The sequence below is a fragment of the Mastigoproctus giganteus genome, chromosome 1 (genome assembly GCF_048544385.1).
Source record: "Mastigoproctus giganteus isolate SK-2022 chromosome 1, ASM4854438v1, whole genome shotgun sequence".
Taxonomy (NCBI): Eukaryota; Metazoa; Arthropoda; class Arachnida; order Uropygi; family Thelyphonidae; genus Mastigoproctus; species Mastigoproctus giganteus.
In genome coordinates, this window is record NC_143575.1 from 243,667,198 (window position 1) to 243,690,380 (window position 23,183).

General features: G+C 37.1%; 1 protein-coding gene across 1 annotated transcript in view; it reads right to left on the minus strand.

The window, feature by feature from the left end:
* Window positions 1–702: 702 nt before the first annotated feature.
* Window positions 703–23,183, minus strand: part of LOC150091715 (ras-related C3 botulinum toxin substrate 1-like) — an 89,019-nt gene continuing 66,538 nt past the window's right edge. Inside the window, exon 6 of the mRNA XM_090369423.1 lies at window positions 703–1,352. Coding sequence (XP_090225549.1) covers window positions 1,275–1,352 — 78 coding nt within the window. The 3' untranslated portion in view covers window positions 703–1,274. The remainder of the gene's footprint in view (window positions 1,353–23,183) is intronic.

Here is a 23,183-nt window from a genome sequence, read left to right on the forward strand (position 1 = left end):
AAATAATAAAGGCGGAAAAAAAAAACATTTTCATATAGATTAAGTTTATGGCATCTAAACGTGACTAGAAAAAAAAAAAAATCCAAAAAAGTTATCATATAAAGTATGATATGACAATACACAATTCACAGAGTTTAAAACATCTACTGTAAATATTTAATTAGGAACACTGAACAAGGCATTATGCTTTGTGGTCTTAAAAAAGCCAGTGTAAAATTGAAGCAGAAAATAAATATTCATTTAGTAACGGTCTATTGACTGTTAGATGTTTTTAATCATCTTCGTAACAAAAATATTCTGCATGTAACTAATTCCTTGTCTAATGTTATAATTAAACAAGCACATCTTGAACAGGTTAGAGCAAAACACCACCACATAACTCAAAATAAAAAGTTCATCATGCTGCCACACCAATACCAAAGCAAACATTTTAAACTATCACACCTTTTCATACATTAATTTCATTTACAATATTTGGTGTACATAAAAAAAAAAAAAAAAACAATGCATTTCGAGTATATTAAATCAATAATTTACCAAAATGCTATTAAACAAAACATTAAAAAATTATGTACTGTAAAATGAGTAAAAAACATTTAAAAAAAGATCTTGGAATAATAAATTATCACACAAATTTCTTACAAGTACAACTACATGTTCTTATTTTGTGCTTTTTTTTTTTTTTTTCTTGTTTGTAAGCATATGACAAATCCTATGCTACACATTATCAAAACATTTACTCTTTGCAGACCTTGAATCTTCCAATTTATTACACAATGAATACTTTTAGAATAATTCAAACTACAGAAACGTCAATTTTCTTGCAAACACAGCAATACTGTAAAATTTCAGTATTCTTTGTACTGATAATCTGAAAACTAGCCACAGGGAAGAAAAGTGTATTAAAAGCCATACTACAAAAAAAAAAGTATATAAAAAACACACGTGCAACATAGATTACAAACCTGAAGAGTAGCCTGTGCTATGTGACTAAACTAAGCACAAGATTTAATTGACATTCTATGATGAGCATTTTTAACATTCAACTCCCTATATCTGTTCCTAAAACACACAGAACTTGCAAATCAGATGACAAATACGAGAAATTTGAATCAAGTTACATATAATTAACACTCCTTGCAGTATTTCATCAGAAAAGTGTAGCCTTTTCGTGGCTTGCAATAAAAGTGAGCACTTAAAATGTTCATCACAATATCTTCTTCTTTATCATGAAGCCAGAAGTAGAGAAAGAGTGAAAGCAATATATGAAAATGCTAAACCAGTTTGCATTTTCTTTGTCGCCTTTTCTGTGGTTCAGGTCGCAACACAGCACGTACAGCTTCATCAAAAACCTGTAAAAGATAAACTCTTTACATATATATATAAAAATGGGTATTCAATGTAACCCCCTTAGAGGTAATGTTTAAAGAGTTACATATGAAAAGAGGTATACAGTTGATGAAACGGTTTCAGTGAATGCAAGATTAATATGCACCTAAAAGCACAAAGCGGCATTAAAGGATGCAAGAGTACATAATAAGTTGTATTAATATATTGAATTAAGTATGCATAAATGAATGTGAAAGTTACACAAAGTGCTAGTAACTAGAAGGGTAAGGAAAGTAGAAAAAGAAGTGTAGTAGATTTGTGAAAGAATGTTAATATTCTCAAGGTTATGATGAATTAAGAAAATTATAGGCTGAATTGCCCAGCCAATATAAAGTGGGGAAACTGTAAAGTAAAATTAGTACATCAAAATACTAATAAAATGAAAATGGTATAGCTGTCATCAGATATGGGGGGAAACATTTTTAGTAAATGGTCTAATATAGGTAATGCAAAAATGCTTGATCTGATGTCAGCTGAAATAAATATTGATACATGATCAGGTATTTCATCTGGGGGACTACACCAGACCATGTATCAAGAACTGCATTTATGTACTAATCCATAGTAGTAGAAGAAAAGTGAAGGGCCAAAACAGCAACGAAAATGAAATTAGCACTTTCTAATACAGTATGGACAAGGTAGTCCCAACACAGTGAAATTTTATTTAGATAAATAATAAGTATACAGTTTGGATAAAAATGGTTAATATCAAGTTGTTTAATATAAATATGTAGAATTTAGTGTCAGATTTAATTTTGTATAGATAGGAAATCAATGTATTTTAAAAATAGATTTAGAACAAGCAAATGTTGTAAGAGTGAGATATTAAATTGAGGATGGGGAAGGGGAAAAGGAGTATTTTAAATAAATACAAAAATAGCAATAGAAGTAGGATAGTAGGGATGTTCGTGTCACTCTCATATTACACTAATAGTTTAATGAATGGGAAAAACTTTAGAATTAGACAGCAGAAAGATAAAAAGCATAGAAAAAGTTATTAAATAACACTAAGCTTGCTGGGATTGTGAAGCCCAACCTTATAGTAAGGGCTCTGGCATTTGCAAGCATTAGTATAAAAGGGAACTAATACCAAATGCTTTTATTGCAAGGAAAATTTTTGTTGAAACATGCCGAGAAACAAATCTAAAACAAAACCAAAAATATGATGACAGTGAAAGTGTACGAAACCTGGAGTATTTCAAGAAAGGCGAAGCGAAGATGAGCTGGCGGGAAAAATAAAAGCAGGGATATGAAGTGCACAAATTCAGTAGAGTAGATGAATGTATGCAGGCTTCAACTAAATGAGCAATATATCTACATGATAAAGCAATTTACAGCAGCGAAATGGACTTAGTAGTAAGCTCCAAATAAATTCAAAATAACAGGAAAATAGCGACCTCTATAGTTGTATTTAGAATACAAGTGCATGGAGATAATTTATAATTAGTGTTAGAAAAAGAAAAGTGGTTACAATAGTATGGCTTTACTGTGATAAAGTCGGAAATTAAATATTACCGTTAATATATAAAGAATTATACTGTGGCAAAGGCTACGTTATAATAAGCCGAATAGTAAACTTATCAGAGTATGGTAAACAAGAATCATCAAATATTTTGAGATATAAATAAATTAATTATAATCTATCCAAATTTGCATGAAAGTACATCCAAGGAAAAAGAACTGGTTTAAATCCATAGAAATAAGTAACATGGTGACTTAAGATCCAAAGGTGTAGTTAAGGATCCAATTATAAAAGAACATGAAATAAGTCCATGTATATGAAACAATTCCAAGGAAATATTTATAGTATAGCAGAACAGGAAATAATTCCATGTATATAAAACTAGACAAATCCACAGGTAGTATCAGGTGTGAATTTACTGTGGAAATAGTAGTAAATGAAACCAAGGAAAAATGATCAGTTGACATTATATCTAATGGTAGTGCAGTTAAGAATCCAATTATGAAGTGATATAATTCCAGGGATATAAGAAACGTGGTGACTAAAGACCCACAGGTAGTGTAGTCAAGGTGTAGTCCTTGATTAATATAGCATTTGCCTTGCTGGTATATCATCATTTACTACTACTAGAATAGATGTGCAGAAGTCTGCCTTAGCTAATAGGTGGCTGAATGTTGATGGCATTCTTCCTCTTGCTGAGACTAAACACACACACACACACACACACACACACACACACACACACACACACACACACACACACACACACACACACACACACACACACGGTGGGGCATAAATTCAATTTGAGGAAGGATGGGTGCAGGATAGATGTGCGGAGATTTGCTTTCAGTTAGTGGGTGGATGGAATTGTTATTGTGGAAGTGGATGGGTTGAATAAATTCAAGGGAGAACTAGACAAATCCTTGGAGGATATGATATGGTGGGTGAACTGTAGGTTTTTTTTTGGCTGATATATATAAGCTGGCTTTCTTGCATCATTTACTACTACTAGAATAGATGTGCAGAAGTCTGTCCTAGCCAATAGATGGCTGATTTGCTGGAATAAACTTTCATCTGTTGTTGTAGAGTTGGATAGCTTGAATAAATTCAAGGAAGAACTAGACAAACTATTGCAGGGGGATGTATAAGTGAAATGGGAGGATTCCCCCTCATTCTGGTTAATGCTGTATAACTCCTAGCTTTTTGGCTGTGAAGGAAAAGTGCAACACTATTTTAATCTTGTAACCAGTTACAATCAAATGTTGCATAAAGACTCTCTCTCTCTCTCTCTCTCTCTCTCTCTCTCTCTCTCTCTCTCTCTCTCTCTCATCATTTGTCTCTACTAATACCAATTCTCAGTCATGCAGGTATCCCAAATCTCTATAGAGTTATCTTTTTGCACACTCACTCAAGTCCTTTTCCTTATGAGATCAATTGAAAGTTTACCAGATATTATCCACAAAGCACTATTTGAATAGTTCTGCAAACTAGTCATTGCCCCTTCCCCTCCGGTAAAATATTTCCTCAGGCAGATACAAGGGGCTTCCTTACAATGATAATTTGATCTTTTATCCACATGCACAACAGACAGTAAAGGTGATAAACAAAACCATATAAATGCTCAAAACTTTTACTTATTCTTCACTTCTTTCAAATTATTTTAGTTACCTTTCAGTATAACAATTTCACTTTATTACTGAGATGCTTCATATGTTGCAAGAATGCTGTCATATTATCTAGAAGCACTCCCAGATACTTAGGAGCATAAGGAATCACTAAATATCTACTACTTATGGCAGAGGGGTCTTTTCTCACTTAAGTTTCATTGATTAATATAGCATTTGCCTTGCTGGTATATCTCCAACTTAGGAATCTTGCCCAAAATCTCTTCCAAGACCAAAATTTCTTAAATTTGTAGCCTTGTTCCCATTTACTACCACTAACAAATCATTAGAATAAGCAAAGCGGAAACAGTTGTCTGAATTCTTACTGAGAAATTTGCCTATTATTGTGAACATGTGGGATAGTCACAATTCAATGACCACTGAGTATATATATATATTCAATATACATTTTCAATATCATTCCCTCAAAACCTCTTCCTAAAATAGGTAACAAAGCAACTTGGACATACGATGACAGCCCACCCATTTTAGCAATATCCTCAACAGTAACTCTTTCCAAAACATAGTAAAAACTCTCCCCTCCCCAACACATTGGCTCACTTTACACAAGTGTCAAAGGAAACTAGAACTGATGCGCTATCGCACACAAGAATTCAAGAGGTATCCATGAGCTATGCCATAAGGCAGTGGTTCCCAAACTGTGTGCCACAGCAAACTCACAAGGGCGCTGTGGGATATTTTAAATTTGAGGGAAACACAGTGATACTTGACATGTGTCGCACACCACACAAACTACTAGTTCAAGGTAGTCCACAGTTTCAATATTACTTATTAAGTTGTTTGGACCTAACTACTTAATAAATGGAACTGTTTGGTATTTCTTTTGGCCTACGGGCACTGTGAAAAAATTACTGAGACACTAAGGGCACTGTGAACCGAGAAAGTTTGGGAACCTCTGCCATAATGCATTATGGGCAGTCAAATGTGCCATAAAAGTAAAGGCACACAAAATTAACCAACTACTCTTTTGTCTTGCCCCATTCTCATGCTGAACTACACACAAGCATCCCTACATATCTACCGATTTGGCTTATGGTACAAATATGTCATGCTGTAACTGAAAGAGTGCTACATTTCAAGAAAAGTATATATAAATAAATTATTTATATTAGCATAGGCATATGATGCAAGAAAGCAAGCTTATGCAGAATCGTATGCCTCAAAAAAAAAAAAAAAAAAAAAAAAATTCCACTTCACCCCTCCGTTCGTTCGAAATACCTGTCGAGCTGAGACTTAAATTTATTTAGGCTATCAACTTCCACAACAAGGGATGGAAGTCTGTTCCACCAACCAACTACCCGCTGGCTAAAGGCAAATTTCCGCACATCTATCCTACATCCGTCTTTCCTCAATTTGAATTTATGCCCTCTCAGGAATTATTCCGAGCAAGTGGAAGAATCCCATCAGCATTCAGCATGCTCAAACCATTCAAGGCTTTATACACATCTATCAGATCACCTCGCCAGTGCCTAGTCTCCAAACACTGTAATTTACAAAACATAAGCCTTTCTTCTTAAGAGCAACCCTTTGTTCCATTCACTAATCTTGTTGTCCTTCTCTGTACTCATTCCAGCAGCTCTACATCCTTCTTGAAATGAGGCCTCCAGACCTGTATACAGTACTCAAGGCGTGGCCTAACCATTGCCTTATACAAGGGAATAATCACCTCCTTATGCTAGAAAAATTCCTGTATTTCATTGACAAGACACCATGAGTTACTCTTGCTTGTTTGTTTGTTGTTTGGTTTTTAGGAGCATTAGCAACTAAGGCCATATTGCTCCGGGATATGCGGTGGTCATTCCCTGACCTTTCCGCATCATCCGTATTTGGTGGTGACGGGCTCGAACCCCGGTCTAATCAAGAAGCGTGTGCTACGCACTGCTGCTCCTTCCCACCTGGCTACGGAGGCGCCAGTTACTCTTGCAGCCCATCTGTACTGTTCAGAGAACTACATATCTGCCTGCACAACCACCCCCAGGTCCCTTTCATTCTCTACCACTGTCAGTGTAGTACCACAGAGTTGATACGTTGCTCTGGGGTTGCTGTTTCCCATATGTAGTACTTTACATTTGTCAATGTCAAACCTTATTTGCCACCTCTCAGCCCATCTGCTCAACCTTTCCAGATCCTGTTGCAGCAGCATAGCGTCAGTAGTGTCCTTAACAACCCTGCCAACCTTTGTATCGTCTGCAAACTTGGACATTAAGCTTCATATACCATCATCAATATTATTTATAAATACAGAAAACAATAATGGACCCAACACTGAAACCTGAGGGACTCCACTAATAACATTAGTCCATTATGAGCAGTGTCCATTGATTACCACTCTGTCTTCTCCCCCTTAACCACCCCTTTATCCATAGCAGCAATTTACCTCCAATGCCACACTGCTCCAATTTGTGCAGCAGTCTTCCATGTGCAACAGTAAAAGCCTTTCTAAGATCCAAGTATATAATATCAAAGTTATTCCCTGCATCCAGCTCTTTTGTGACTGCATCATAGTATCCAATCAAATTGGTCAGGCAAAACTTCTCCTTAACAAAACCATACTGTGTCCGAGCTATAACTTTAAGTTTTGTCTAGATGATCCTGCAGTGCTTCTTTAACCAGTGGCTCCATTAATTTTCCTGGAACAGAAGTTAAACTCACAGGTCTATAATTACTTGGGTAAGCCTTTGATCCTCCTTTGTGAATTGGGGGTCACATTTGCACATCTCCAGTCTATGGGTACCTCCCCTGAGACCAAGGAAGCTCTCATAATTATGGCTAAGGGTTTGCTTACTTCCTTTGCTACCTCCTTTAATATAACTGGATAGATCCCATCCACCCCAGGTGCCTTTCTTGTGTTTATCTTCAAAAATTTCTCCTCCACTTTACTCTCAGTTATTACAAGATTCTCTAGCTTACTGCCAGAGTTGAATACACTGAATAACTCCTCGTGTGTGAATGTCGATGCAAAATATTCATTTAGTTTGTTAGCTACCTGAGCAGGATCATCAACAGTTGAACCATCAATATCAAGTGTACCAATCTGATTCATCCCCTTCCTTCTAGAGTTTACATAAGTAAAGAACTTTTTGCTGTTTTTCTTTGCATCCTTTGCCAAAGATTTTTCATAATCTGCCTTTGCCTGCCTAACCTCCTTTGTGACTTGGTTACAAACCAGCTTATATCTATCATAGGCTTTTGTGTCACGTGTTAATTTATATGTATCCCATGCATTTTTCTTCTCTGCCATGTGTGTGTCATTAGTTCGTCTGACATCCATTTAGGCCTGAACAATATTTCTTAGTTGGTATGTAAAGCCTAGTAGCTTCCAAGATAAGGTCTTTGAATGCTTCCCATTTTGAATTTGCTGTTGGTAAAATCATCAGTTGGTCCCACTGTATAGAATTTAAATACAGTCTCAGACCATCGTAGTCGCTGATGGTAGTTACCTCTTTGAGTAAATCCCACTTCAGCACACTGTTATCACTGCCACCTAGTGGTTCCTTTATCTGCAGATTCTTAATGAATGAAGAATCACTACTGATAATCAAATCAAGAGCATTACTCCCTCTAGTTGCCTCCCCAACATGCTGATGTAGAAAACAATCATCCAATAAATCCACAAAAGCTTTGCTAGTGTGTGAGTGACCAACCCACAAATTCCAGTCAATATATGGGAAATTAAAATTTCCCCATTATAAGACTCTCTGATTTACTGGCCCACTCTATTTCCCTGTACAGTTTCTATTATACTCATCAGAATCATTAGGCCTATAGCAGCACACACTTACTCTCAATTTTGATCTCCCAATGCTTATGTCACACCAAACTGACTCGACACTGTACCATCCAGCGATGTAAACTGGCTTCACTTCCTTGGATTTTATGTGTTTCTTAACTACAGTAAACCCCCGCTATTCGGGGAGGTTACGTTCCTGAGAAATGCCGCGAATACCGAAAACACGAATACTGAGTTATGGCTCCCATAGTAATAAAGGGGTTCCGTTCCAAAGTATGAAATATATAAGAAAAACTAGTCTAAAATTTTGTCTATGTATGTATTATAGTTACCTTCATAATATGACTATGTACATAGACAGTACATAGTGAAATGCAAGCATATGACATCGAAATAAAAATAAGAAACAGTTTAATATTAAATGTAATATTTATTAGAAATTTCAAACTAACGCCTTTGCTAGCTAAAAAACTTATCCCGCCAGTGCTATCACCAGTTTCGCTAAAGTGTCGATAAAGGAGTTTTGCCTTTTCACGAATAATGAGTGAACTTAATGGAATTTTATTTTGAGTTCGGTCTTCTATCCACAGATTTAAAGCTTTTTCCATTTTTTCTAATTTAACATCACGAGTTACAGAGTTTGAAGCAATTAGCGTGTTTTCACGGACACTATGGCGGATTTTTTTCTTCCGATTTCTTGATTTATAATGTTTTGCCACTGAGAAGACACTTTCACCATTAGAAATTTTGTCTAATAACTCAATTTTATTCGCCAGTGTCATCACCTTCTTTGATAATTTCACATTCACATTTCCCCAGGCGCCTCCGTAGCCAGGTGGGAAGAAGCAGAAGTGCGTAGCACACGCTTCTTGATGTAGACCGGGGTTCAAGCCCGTCACCACCAAATATGGAGGATGCACAAAGGTCAGGGAATGACCACCGCATATCTCGGAGCAATATGGCCTTAGTTGCTAATGCTACTAAAAACTAAATAACAAACAACAATATCACATTTCCCTTGTTATTCGTAGCCATATTTTTGTACTGGTTAGAACAAACTTGTCCACAATAAAGTCACTTTCTTCCGTTAACACACTCGAAAAAGTCTGTTTTACACTGCAAAATGGTAGATTTATCAATTTTGTAAGCATATCAATTTATAAATTTATTCAATTTTAAAAGCATATAAATTTAAAAACGAACGATGAAACCTTCCATGCCAAGTGCATAACACATACCAAACAAGGATTAGCGAGAAACATCCACGCTCGCAATTTTGTCACTCCTCTCCCCCACCCACTGAGCGCTGTTTTGACCGGGAAAGATAATTTTACGCACGTCCATGTTTTTTTATGGCGGAAAATGTTCACGGCGCTTTAAAATTCACATTTTTTTTTTAGGTTTCATTTTATGTTAAATCAGCGACCGCGAATAGCGGGGTTTACTGTAATAGCATAACTCCTCCCTTTCTTATCCTGTCTATCCTTTCTGTACACATTGTACTCCCCAAATTCCAGTTCTGCATTCCTTATATCTGTGTGACACCACGTCTCTGATATCCCAACAATATCTGCCTTTGATGCTTTGAGCAATACCTCAAATTCATCAAGTTTATTTACCAAACTCCTAGCATTGGTGTACACGCAAGTATATATGCGCCTGTTCCTATTCTTAGCTACCCTAACACAACTAATGTGTTTACTTGTAACGCAATGACTCCCAGCAGTCTCTGAAATATCCTGCATCTTGTTTGCCAGGCTTCTGCTCATTCCAATAGAAGCAGTGCAAGAATCACTTTCACCTCTGCCAGTGGCTACTGGCAATCTATTAGTCCTTGTATCCCCCCCAAGCTAGCAGTTTTCCGACCCACCTAACACTGCCTCGATAGCATCAGCAAATACCTTGCATCCTTTCTATTTAAGTGTATCCCATCCCTGTAGAAGCAGTCTCTCCTGTTAACAAGTACAGACCAGGCTGAAAAAAATTCTACCCCTTGCACAATCTTTCAGGCCCGAATTGATCGACAAGGCTCTCATCATATACTCCCTCCTATCGTGCCTGGGCAGAATTGCAGACACTTTCAAATTCAACCCTAATTCATGGCTTTTTTATATATACATAAAAATTTTTTATATATAAAAAAAGTAAAATTTATAGAAATTATATATTCTAGTTTTATAAAATGACTTGCTAGTTTAAATTTTGGGGATGCATAATACATTGGGCAACACACATATGACTGGACATCATTGGTTCAGACAGTTCTTACTCCACCATTCTATCTGTGATGATTAGCAATTCTGCTTAGCCAGACATTGTTGTGTGCTATTGGGAGTATTCTATGTTTGACCAGGAATCTGCAATGGAGATTTCCAGGACTGCAGGAAGTCATAGTGGAACAAATAAATACATGGGCTGTGTTATAACTAAGAGTAGAAACAGGTGCATGTATAGTTAATAAATTTGATGAGCTTGAAGTCCTAGTCAAGACATCAAAGGCAAATATTGTTGGGATATCAGAGACGTGGTGTCACACAGACATAAGTAGTGCAGAATTAGAATTTGAGGAGCACAATGTGTACAGAGAGGATAGACAGGGCAGGAATGGAGGAGGGGCTATGCTGATAGTTAAGAAACACAAAATCTAAGGAAGTGCATCCAATTGATGTTGGTGGACAATGAAATGTTGAGTCTGTTTGGTGTGACATAACCGGGAAAGGAAAAATGAGAGTAGGTGTGTTATAGGCCTAATGAATCTGACGAGAATATTTAGCAATTGTGCAGAAAAATAAGAGTGGGCCAGTAAATCAGAATGTCTTATAATGGGGGATTTTAACTTTCCAGATATCAACTGGAACTTGTGGGTTGATCACTCGCACACTAACAAGACTTTTGTGGATTTATTGGATGACTGTTTTCTACAGCAACATGTTCGAGAGGCAACCAGAGGGAGTAATACTCTTGATCTGGTTGTCAGTAGTGATTATTCATGCATTAAGAATTTGCAGATAAAGGAACCACTGGGTGACAGTGATCACAATGTACTGATGTAGGAATTACTTAAAGATGTACCTACCATCAAGGCTAAAGGGAAGCGCTTTTTCTTCCATAAAGGTGACTACAGAAGTCTCAGACAGTTTTTAAATTCTGTACAGTGGGATCAACTGATGATTTACCAATGTTGAATTCTAAATGGGAAGCCTTCAGGGACTTAATTTTGGAGGCTACTAGGCTTTTCATTCCAACTAAGAAATACTGTTCAGGGTTTAGGCCTAAATGGATGTCATATGAATTAATGATGCTCACGGCAGAGAAGAAAAATGTATGGGATGCATATAAAGTAACAGATAACACAGAAGCCTATGGCAGGTATAAACCAGTCTGTAATCAAGTCACAAAGGAGGTTAGGCAGGCAAAGGCAGATTACGAGAAATCCTTGGCAAAGGATGCAAAGTAAAACAGCAAAGAGTTCATTACTTAAGTAAACTCTAGAAGGAAAAGGATGAATCAAATTGGACCACATAACATAGATGGGTTGACTATTGATGATCATGCTCAGGTAGCTGATAAACCGAATGAGTATTTTGCATCTACATTCATACATGAGGGGAGTGCCAGAACCTTATCAAACGCTAACAGGGAGCTAAGTGATTTTGTAATAACTGCAGGCAAAGTGGAGGAGGAATTGAAGTTAAACATAAAAATGGCACCTGCGGTGAATGGGATCTATCCAGTAATATTAAAGAAGGCAGCAAAGGAAGTAAGCAAACCCTCAGCAATAATTATGAGAGCTTCCTAGGACTTAGGTGAGGTCCCCGTGGACTGGAGGTGTGCAAATATATCATCAATTCACAAATTGGCTTCAAAAGGTGACACGAGTAACTATAGACCTGTTAGTTTAACTTGTGTTCCGGGGAAATAATGGAATCACCGGTTAAAGAAGCATTGCGCGATCATCTACACAAGACTGCAGTAATAGTTTAGACACAGCATGGGTTTGTTAAACCCATGCTGTGTCTTAACGGGAGGTCTTGTCTGACAATTTGATTGGATACTATGATGTGGTCACAAAGGAACTGAATGCCAAAAATAAGTTTGATATCATATATTTGGATTTCAGGAAAGCTTTTGATACTGTCTCACATAGAAGACTGCTGTACAAATTGGAGGTATGGCATTAAGAGCAACTTGCTACAATGGATAAAGGGATAGTTGAGTAGGAGACGACAGAGAGTGGCAATCAATGGACATTGCTCTTCTTGGACAACTGTTATTAGTGGATTTCCCAAGGGTTCGGTGTTGGGCCCATTGTTGTTTTGTATATTTATCAATGATATTGATGAAGGTATAACAGGTTTAATGTCAAAGTCTTCAGATGCAAACTTGGACATTAAACTTGGTTGGCATGGTTGTTAATGACAGTAAAGACAGTATGCTACTCCAACTGGATCTAGATAAGTTGGGCAAATGGGCTGAGAAGTGGCAACTGAAGTTTAACATTGACAAATGCAAATTACTGCATATGGGTAGCAATAACCGAAGAGAAACCTATAAACTGTATGGTACTACACTCAGGGAAGTTGAAAATGAAAAAGACGTGGGGTAATTGTGCAGTAAAATATGAAGTTCGCTGAGCAGTGCCAGACAGGCTGCCAGGGAAGGTCATGGAGTCTTGTCAATGATATATAGGAATTCTGCTAGCAGGGACATGGATGTAATTATCCCATTATACAAGGCAATGGCCAGGTCACACCTAGAGTACTGTGTACAGGTCTGGGGGGGGTTTCATTTTAGGAAGGATGAAGAGTTGTAGAGTTGATAGAGGGCAACAAAAGTGCACTCTTACGAAGAAAGGCTTAAGTTTGCTAATTTCAGTGCCTGGAGAGTAGGCACCTACGAGGTTATCTGATTGAGGCGTATAAAGGCTTTGAATCGGTTGAGCAAGCTGAATGCTGATGGGATTCTTTCTCTTGCTCAGATTAAGAACCTGAGGGGGCACAAATTCAAATTGAGGAAAGATAGTTGTAGAATATATGTGTGGAAATTTGCCTTTTGCCAGTGGGTAGGTGATTGGTGGAACAGACTTCCATCTTTTGCTGTAGAAGTTGATAGCCTAAATAAATTTAAGGCTGAGCTGGAAAGGAATTTGGAACAAATGGAGGGGTGAAATGGGAGGTTTTTGTTTTTATTTTTTTTTTGGCTGATGTTACATAAGCTTGCTTTTTTGCATCATATGCCTCTACTAATGCTAATGCTAGATCACCTGGCGTGGCAGATTTTTGGCTCCTGTCTCCAGTATTTCTTTTAATAGGACTACCCTCAGTTAAACAATTGGAATGAAAGATAGGTACAGGAAAAGGGGGGGAAATTTAAAAAAAATAAATAAATAAAAATAAGAAGGAAAACGAAAAGAAGAGAATTTAACAGTTACTTTTTAGATTGGGCTAGCATTAGAAGTGGGGTCCTCTGAGCATTTGCCATGCGAGACAAGCTGTTCTTTTGTTTCTCCTTTTCTTAAATGAAACTTAAAAGAAAATACAGTGTGTTACCATACCAATGTCTCCCCAGGCCATAAGGGAAGAGCCAAAAAAAGTGAAGACCAATTATAGACCAGTGAGTCTGACTTCCGTAGTTGGTAAAATTATTATGGAATCTATGGTTAAATATGCAACACAAGACCCTCTTGAGAATGGTACCAAGGTATGATGAGGTTATAAAGCTTATACTCTAGCATCAAATCTGGATTTAGTAAGAATTTTTATACATATCTTTATGAGAAATTACTATATAAATTAGAGCAGATCGAGATAACAGGAAAGATCTATCAGAGGATTAGGGGTTGGATGAATGACAGCTGACAGAGGATGGTCATAATGGGCATTCTTCAGAGTGTACTGGAGTAGCAAGTGGGATATCTCGAGAATCTGTGCTTCTTATCTTCTAAATAATACTGATGATAGAATACAAGGGAGGCTAACAGAGTTTGCTGAGAACTTGAGAGGATGGTTAACAATTAGAGCCATGCCACTTAAAGGAGTTCAGCTGGTTAGAAACCTACATGTATATTTTTAAAAAAATGGCAACTAAAGTTTAATGCTACCAAATGCAAAATCCAGGAGTAGTTTGTAGATTGAGGGGAAGAGGAATTAAAGGATACATTGCATGAGAAAGACTTAGAGATTACCATATAGAAATATGTGAAGTTCAACATACAGTGTAAAGAAGCAGGCAGGAAGATGTGATGTTCTATCTATAATTTATCAGTATTTTGCAAGTAGGGATATGAGACATGGTGTGACAACACCATATGTCTTAATCTCGATACAGAGGAATATTGAACTGAAGAAATAGTGACTAGACTGATGAATAGACTAGGCATTATACTTATCAGGAATGTCTCAAATGATGTGTTCTGGAGAATTAAGCTAGATACACATATGGGGGGGGGATTTGATGAAAGTGTACAAGGCCCTGAGGAGGATAAATAAGATGAATGAGAGAGGAATATTCTTACTAGTAAGCAAAACAAGCACCAGTGGACAACTATAAAATTCCAGGGAAGAACAGCAGACTAGACTTTGTAAAACCTTTGGGCACTGTATTGTGGAACATTAGAATAAGTTGCCTACAAGGGTGGGCAAGGTGAAGAGTAGAAAATTCAAGGAATTGGATAGGCACTTTCTGACAATGGGAATAAAAGGATTTAACCCCCCCCCCAAGACAGATGCAGAATAAATTTGCTTCCTTGCATTTTTATGCCATTTTAATATGAATACCATTTTCAGGCAATATCAGGAGAGTGATTAGTGACCAGTAACAAGCAGCACCCCTTTGAATGACTTGATTAGGCTTCATTGATGGTATATATATATATATATATACACAGAAATGTTTATATTCAGTATACAGGGAAGGGATGTTGACCTGTCAATTGTAATTACCATAGAAAAATTGAGAAGGCCTGTAAGGCGAAGGAGATAACCTGAAATAAATTGATTAACATAAAAATAGAAATAATAATGAAGGTAACAATGTTACCTAAAGTAGTGGGTCCTAAAGCTTTAACTGCTACTTCATAGGGTCGGAAACCAAAACCATAGGAGCCACAACAATAAGCAGGATCTCTGTTTCTGTTATGATGTATGCATGCGAAATGTGTAAAATTTAAAAAAAAAAAATTTTTTTAAGTCAAAAGAATAGATACATTACAAAAATTGCTTACCGTGTGTTTGGAACGGACTCTGTGAAATAGTTGCCTGTGGTGTTTACAAAGTAATGTTGGAGAACCAAGGATAAAGCCAATAGATCGCTGTCCAGAGTGTTTATATCAGTTGAAGCAACCACATGTGAGGAGGAGGAAGTGGAGTCGAAGTGAAATTTCCCGTGTCACGGAGAAGTTGGTAAATAAACAAATGAGGCAAAGTGCCAGCAGATGGAGATTATTCATGACTGACAAAACTTTGTATCAGAGGAAAAAAGGAACGATAGCAGAGTAATAGCACGTGATATTGCTTTCAGCCAGCCTAATTGCGCACAAGAAATAAAATGTAGTTATAAGGAAAGCAGAAAGTAATTTGAAGAAGAGTAATATAGTTGTGCTCGGGTTGTTCGGGGTTGCAGAACCCATACCATAGTTGGTCCCTAGACAAATGCCTCATATGTTTAAGTCAATATTGTGGGGGGGGGGAAGGACATAACAGAACATGATACCCTCATGTATTGCCAATCTGTGGGCACAAGCTTTCTACACTGTGAGACATGCCAGAGGGTAGGGGGTATATGACTATACATTATGTACAAGCCTGAAAGTAATATGTAATCAAACAGTAAATATGTTGTTTACAGTAAACTCTCGATTTTCTGGGATAGATGGAAAAAAACAGATCCCGGATAATCAATTTCCCAGTTAATCCAAAAATACAAAAGTCCCCGACATACGTCCAGGACTTCTTACTTCGTCGAGTTTTACATAACTCGAGAATGACTAATAACATATTGCTACTATAATATTATTGACAAATCTGAATTCCGCGCGATACTTGTTAATGTTTGGCCATTTTGATACATCCTTATTATAATGATTACTTAGAGCAGTTTTCAAACAGGGTGCCATGTAATTTGGGTTTAAGTTACTTAAACTTATTATTATTTTTTAATTTATATGTTTATTTCATTATTGATGTTTACTTAGTACTTCTATATAAAGAATAAAAATTCTATACTGTATATATATATATAATTTGTATTATGAAATGTAATTTTTATAATTATATTGTAATAAATATCATATAACACATATATATATATATATATTAGGAGAAGAATTATTTGTAAATTTTAAAATCATAGATAACTTAAGGTTATTAATAAAATCAGAACAGATTAATGCCATCTATGTGAAAGATTGTGCATTACATCGGTCTGTATTAATTAGATATGTTAAAAGGTTGATATAGTAGACTAGTGTTAAAAATCAGATTAGCAATGAGGTAACAGGTTGAGTGAGTTAAGGTGCAGTCTGAGAATGACCTGGGCATCAAAACAGCCCAAGTACGTGCAAAGGCCAATGCCGGCATGTGGCCAATGTGGTAAAACCTAGAAGTACATTATATGTACAATATAAAGTGAAAGTAAAGCAAAGTGAGATAAAAGTAGTAATTAATGGTAGTAACATAAAATGTAATGAACTAAAAAACAAATTGAAATATAATGGGGCAAAATTATAAAATGTGTTAATTATAGGTTAGTAGATATATTGAAAGGGACTTTATCGAGGGCTAACCCTCTCAATATATCGGCCCATAATTAATGCAGCTATCTGTTTCTGTTGTCAACTGCCTGCATAACTTGGATCGAATAAATGTAGGATAGTATAATAATAATATAGTACCAAAGTAGGTAAGGTAATTTAGAAGTATATAATATAAGGGCTGAAAGCTGATAATAAGCAAATTTAGTATGTAAGGTAATTTGGAAGTATTATAATATAAGGGCCAATGATAGTAAGCAGATTTAGATTAGTAGTTTACTGGCGAGATGACTATTAGCCCGACAGATAGCTTAGTAGCATAAAGAATACAATAGAGCAAGAGTTCCATCCCCTGTTGTTATATTATCTATGTTGAATAGGCAGCATGGGCTAAAGGAAAGCTAACGGAAATAGGATAAAGAATAGCAATAATACCTCAATCCCCCTCGAATTGCTCTAATAGTTCATGAGGTATGAAAATGTAGGGTTATATAGTATATAGCTAAAAGTATAGAAAAAGGAAGAATACAAATGTACATGGGAAGAAACAGGGAGCGTAACTTCCCATCCCTTAAAGAAAAGGATCCTGGTTTATGGTTATAAGTATCACATCGTATAAGATGTAGGAGATATACTGTAACAGAAAATAGGAAGCTGAAGATATAATAAGGAATTAGCATAATATAGATATAATGGACCAAATGGTTGATATATATATATAACAAATTCCTGGTGAAAAATATAAGTAGGTATGCTTACCACCGGTGAACGTGAAGATAGAAAGACTGAGAAGTGGAACAAGTGTATTATTTATCCGATGCTGGTAGATGTAGGTGCCCTCTGGGTTCGGGAATTAGTGAAATAAAATCAGAAACAAAGCCAAAAAACCATAGCATCCTCTGGAATCTGGGTGGAAGAACTAGCAAATTATATATATATAATTTACTTGTAATAGGCGGTGGTGTAAATGAAGAACGGTAGATGGTTCTCTGGAGAATAGAGCATATAGCAAATAGGAATATAAAGCGATATAAAGAAATTTATTCCTACCCATGGAGCAAATATAGGTACTACTTTTTCAATGAGTGTAAACTATATGTGGCTTGCTCCATGGGTAGTGCCTACTGTGTACAAGCCCCGTGAAGGTGAACAAGTCAATGATATCAAACACTCGGTATAAGTCTATCTTGTTGCTAGAACTTTGTCTGCAATAATATATGGGTTGAGGTTATTGTTATGTTTTTTGTTGATCGCTATCAATATAGCTTTATGTAGGTTACGTGTTATAAAGTAGTATGGGAATCCATTGTTAATTAATTTGGATTTGAAATCGATGAGTGTGTATTATGTGATCTACATTATTGCATATGTTTATCCTTCTGATGCTTTGGGCCACTATGATGTTACTATGAATGCGTTTGGAGATATTTGAGTTCCAGTTGGTTAAGTCTATAGATTTGAAAGGAAAATCGTTACGTTTGTCATATAGTTTGATATGTAGTGCGTTGTCTACTATGTGTAAGTCTAGGTCTAAATAGGATGCTTTTTGGAGCTGTGTGTGTTGGTGCATTCTAGTACTACTTCAGGAGGGTATATAGTACTGGCTTCGGTGAAGAAGTTGGGTCTATTGATCATGATCAGATCGTCTATATATCTGTATAGTTTTAGATCATTTTTAAAACTGTGTTCAAAGTGGTGAAGGTATAGGTTGGCTACGAGGCTGGAGCTACAGGCATCCATAGTTATACCTATGTGTTGTCTGTATATGTTATTACCATTAAATATGTAGTTATTGAAAATGCATGAGCTTGTAAGGTCGTCCCAGTATGTGGGCAGTTGACAACAAACAGATAGCTGCGTTAATCATGGGCCGATATATTGAGAGGGTTAGCCCTCGATAAAGTCCATTTCAATATATCTACTAACCCATAATTAACACATTTTATAATTTTGCCCTATTATATTTCAATTTATGTTTTTTGGTTCATTACATTTGATGTTACTACCATTACTACTTTTATCTCATTTTGCTTTACTTTCACCTTATATTGTACATATAATGTACTTCTAGGTTTTTCCACAGTGCCGGCATTGGCCTTTGCGCGTTACTTGGGCTGTTTTGATGCACAGATCATTCTCAGACTGCACCTTAACTCACTCAACCTGTTACCTCATTGCTAATCCGATATTTTTACACTACCATAGTCTACTATATCAACCTTTTAACATATCTAGAATATATATATATAATATATATATATATATAGGGTAAAGAATAATTGTATTAAGAAGCTAATTAATCACAGAGGGTGGAATGTGACTGTACGAAAAGGAAGATAACATTGATTATGGATCAGGGACACTGCATTAGCAAAACGTACCCTACAGCCATAATGTGTGTGTGTGTGTGTACACACACACGGATATATACAGAGACAGAATCGGATCAAACAGGCAGAAAATTGAGTAGGGGTGCCACAAATAAAATAAATTACTTAGGGGGGGGGCATTATTAAAAAAAGGTTGAAAACCACTGCCTTAGACTTAACAGATGTACCGTTTTCAAACTTTTGAATAATTTAAAGTTTTTGTTTAACTCTGCGTTTGCCCATCATTTTTGCGATTTCTAAACAAAAAAAAATTTTAAAAATTTACTATAAAAAAATTGACATCCCTGACATAAATAACGAAATTTGTCCTTTTGCACTGCAACAGAACACAACAATCGACGAGACACACTAAAACTAACTAAACATTCTTTTTTTTTTTTTTTTTTTGAGCGGCAGATGTGAGACGACAGTGGGGATTTTTTTTTTTTTTTTTTTATGAGAACCCCAAACACGAGAGTTATTATAACCTATAGTACTTAGTACCGTGCTTGGGTTGGAGGTTGAGAAGACGAAAGAAGATATTTGTTGATATTGGACTTGAACTTCTGTAGATTGTAATTTTCAGGAAATACGTATGAAGGAAGGTTGTTCCAGAAAACGGCGGTTGAATGAATAAATGAGGAAGATGAAAAGTTGGTTCTGTGGGTTTGAAGTTGGACAGTAAATGGATGTTGGCTGGTGGTGGCACGTGTTCGGACTGTTTTGAAAGAGAGAGCGGGAATTATAGAAGCCAATTCAGAAGAACAGTGCCCATGGAAGTATCTGTAGAAGAGGCATGCAGCAGAAACAGTGCGTCTATGAGAAAGCGAGTGGAGAGACTCTGTTAGAGATGAATCATTAATTAACCTAACTGCCCTCTTCTGAATGGAATCAAGAAGCCTCAGAGAGGTTTTGGGGGGCACCACCCCAGATGTGGGAACAATATTCCATGGCAGGGCGGATTTGCGATTTATACAGAGTGAGCAGCTGTTTGGGAGAAAAGTAACGCCGAGAGCGAAAGAGAAAACCAAGTTTTTTAGATGCAGAGGAAGCAATATTTGTAATGTGCTTGTGCCAAGAGAGATTAGAAGTCAGGGTAATCCCCAAAAGAGATATATCATTTTGCCTAGAAATCGGAGTGTCACTAAAGATAAGCATAGGAGCAGAAGAATCCTTTTTGCGAGATATAAGACAAGATTGAGTTTTAGAAGGGTTGAAATCAACTAAGTTGTCTTTGCCCCACTGGAGAATTACCTGAAGATCGGCATTTAAGGAATTGGCAGCAGATTTTCGAGAACTTGAAGCTGATTGAGCAGGACAAGGTTTCTCAAAATGGAAAGTTGAATGCAATGTGCTATCATCGGCAAAACTATGGATAGGATTTCCAGTCAATGGAAGAAGGTCATTGATATACAAGAGGAAAAGAGTGGGGGAAAGAACTGAACCTTGGGGGACACCGGCATTAGTGGAGACGTTAGAAGACAGAGAGCCATCTACCATCACACTCAGTGAGAGATCAGAGAGAAAACTGGATAACCAATTACTAAAAACAGTTGGCAAACCATAAGATGGAAGCTTGTTTAGAAGACCTTTATGCCAAACACGATCAAAAGCCTTTGAGATGTCAAGAGCAACTACTTGTGTTTCTCCGAACCTTTCCATTGAATTAGTCCATAAATGGGTAACATAAGCCAGAATATCACCAGTGGATCGACACTGACGGAATCCATACTGGCGATCGTTGATCAGACGGAAGGTTTCTAGGTAGTTTAAGAGTTGGCGGTTAATTGATTTCTCCATTACTTTAGAAAGAGTAGAAGTAATTGCAATGGGACGATAATTGGATGGGAGGGATTTGTCACCCTTTTTAGGAACTGGCTGGATATGAGCAAATTTCCAAGCAGAAGGAAAAACACCTTTGGAATAAGAAAGTGAAAAAAGGCGGCAAAGAATAGGAGTAAGTTCAGGAGCACAGGTTTTGAGAACAAGTGGAAAAATACCATCAGGACCTGGAGCTTTCTTAGCATCAAGATTCATCAAAATCCTTCTGATATCCTTTTGACGGAAGACCACAGGAGGCATTGAATGGAGCATGTTAGGAATGGTGGGAGGTGTTTTACCAAGATCATTAACACATGAGCTCGAAGAAAAATGGGATGCTAGCAGGTCAGCTTTATCCTTGGCTGAAGTGACAACAGAACCATCTGGTTTGGACAGAGGTGGGAGCAGAGATGGGCAAAAGTTGCGGCCAATAGCTTTGGCAACAGACCAGAATGCTCGGCTACCATTAGGGCAAGAAGCAAGTTTTCTACTCTTAGCCTGTTCAAACTCTAGTTTGGACTGATTAATAACTGCTTTACAATTGTTGCGAGCTTTGGTGTAGGCAGAAAATGAAACTGAAGAATTAGAAACAAGCCAATTATGATATGCAACGTTCTTCTCTCTCTCTCTAGGCTGTCCAAGAGAAGAACGTTACGATATGCAACGTTCTTCTCTTGGACAGCCTTAGCACATTTATCGGAAAACCAAGGTTTAGATAAAAGACGAGATTTTAAAGTGGAGTGTGGGATAAAGGATTCCATTCCTGCAAGAATAATTTCACTGACACGATCTGAGCAAACGTTGACATCAGAAGTTTTGAAACAGTAATCAGACCAAGGAAAAGAAGAAAAGAAGTCTCGCAGGTCATCCCATTTTGCATTCTTGTAATGCCAAACAATACGAGGTTGGGAATAGCCATGAGATAAAGGTTCCATTGGAGAAGAGACAATCACCAAGTTGTGATCTGAAGTGCCTAAAGGACCTCTCACTTCAACCTTGTACTTAGAAGGGTTGTTTGTGAGAAAAAGATCAAGCATATTTGGCTGTATGATTAGGATTGTCCGGTATTCTTGTAGGTAAATGAACAATCTGTGCTAGGTCATTAGTAATTCCAAAAGCCTCAGCATCTCGACCTGCTGGGTTGGTGTGACTAGAAAACGGAAGCCAGCTGGAATTGTGAACGATAAAATCACCAAGGAAAATTATCTCACTGTTAGGAAAGTTGGACTGGAGAAAGTCAAGTTGCAAAGAGAGGAAGTCAAAGAGCTCCAAGTGATTAGTGGAGTTGGGAGAACGGTAGAGACAACAGATGAATTTTACACAATGAGGTAGAGAGATTTTAAGCCAGAGAAGATCAAAGAGAGGAGATTCCAAATTGCCAAGTCTCTGACAGGGAATATCAGAACGGACATATGCACAAGTACCACCTTTGAGGCGAAAGGAATCATACAGCAAATAATTTGGACATCTGAGATGAGCAGTAGTTGAATCAACTGATAACTGAGATTCAGTCAGAAAAAGTACATGGGGTTTGGAAGACTGCAAGTGGAAATGGACATCGTTGAGATTAGAATTGAGACCATGTATATTTGTGAAATGAATTAGGAAGTCCTTGGGAGGTTTAGATCTTTTCGCAGATAAGCTTCTTGCTCTATTATTTTGACAATTCATGGTGTATTCAATAGTAAGAAAAAGTGGGTGGGACATGCTGTATGAAGTAATGAAATTTTTGGATGTGGCGTACATGTGGTAAGAATATACCCAGATCCTTGACATAACGTGGTCTCGACAATGCTCCCCGCATACACACTACTCGGACTCCCTCCAGTCACTATCTGGCAGAATAGAGGTAGCAAGATTATACACTAGCTGATCCGGAAGCTTCCTAGAGAGTTACCAATAGGTTCAGTCCGGTGTACTAACTAGCGGCCGGCCTGCGAACACCGTTTTAGAGCTGTACCCTCGAAATGTAAGG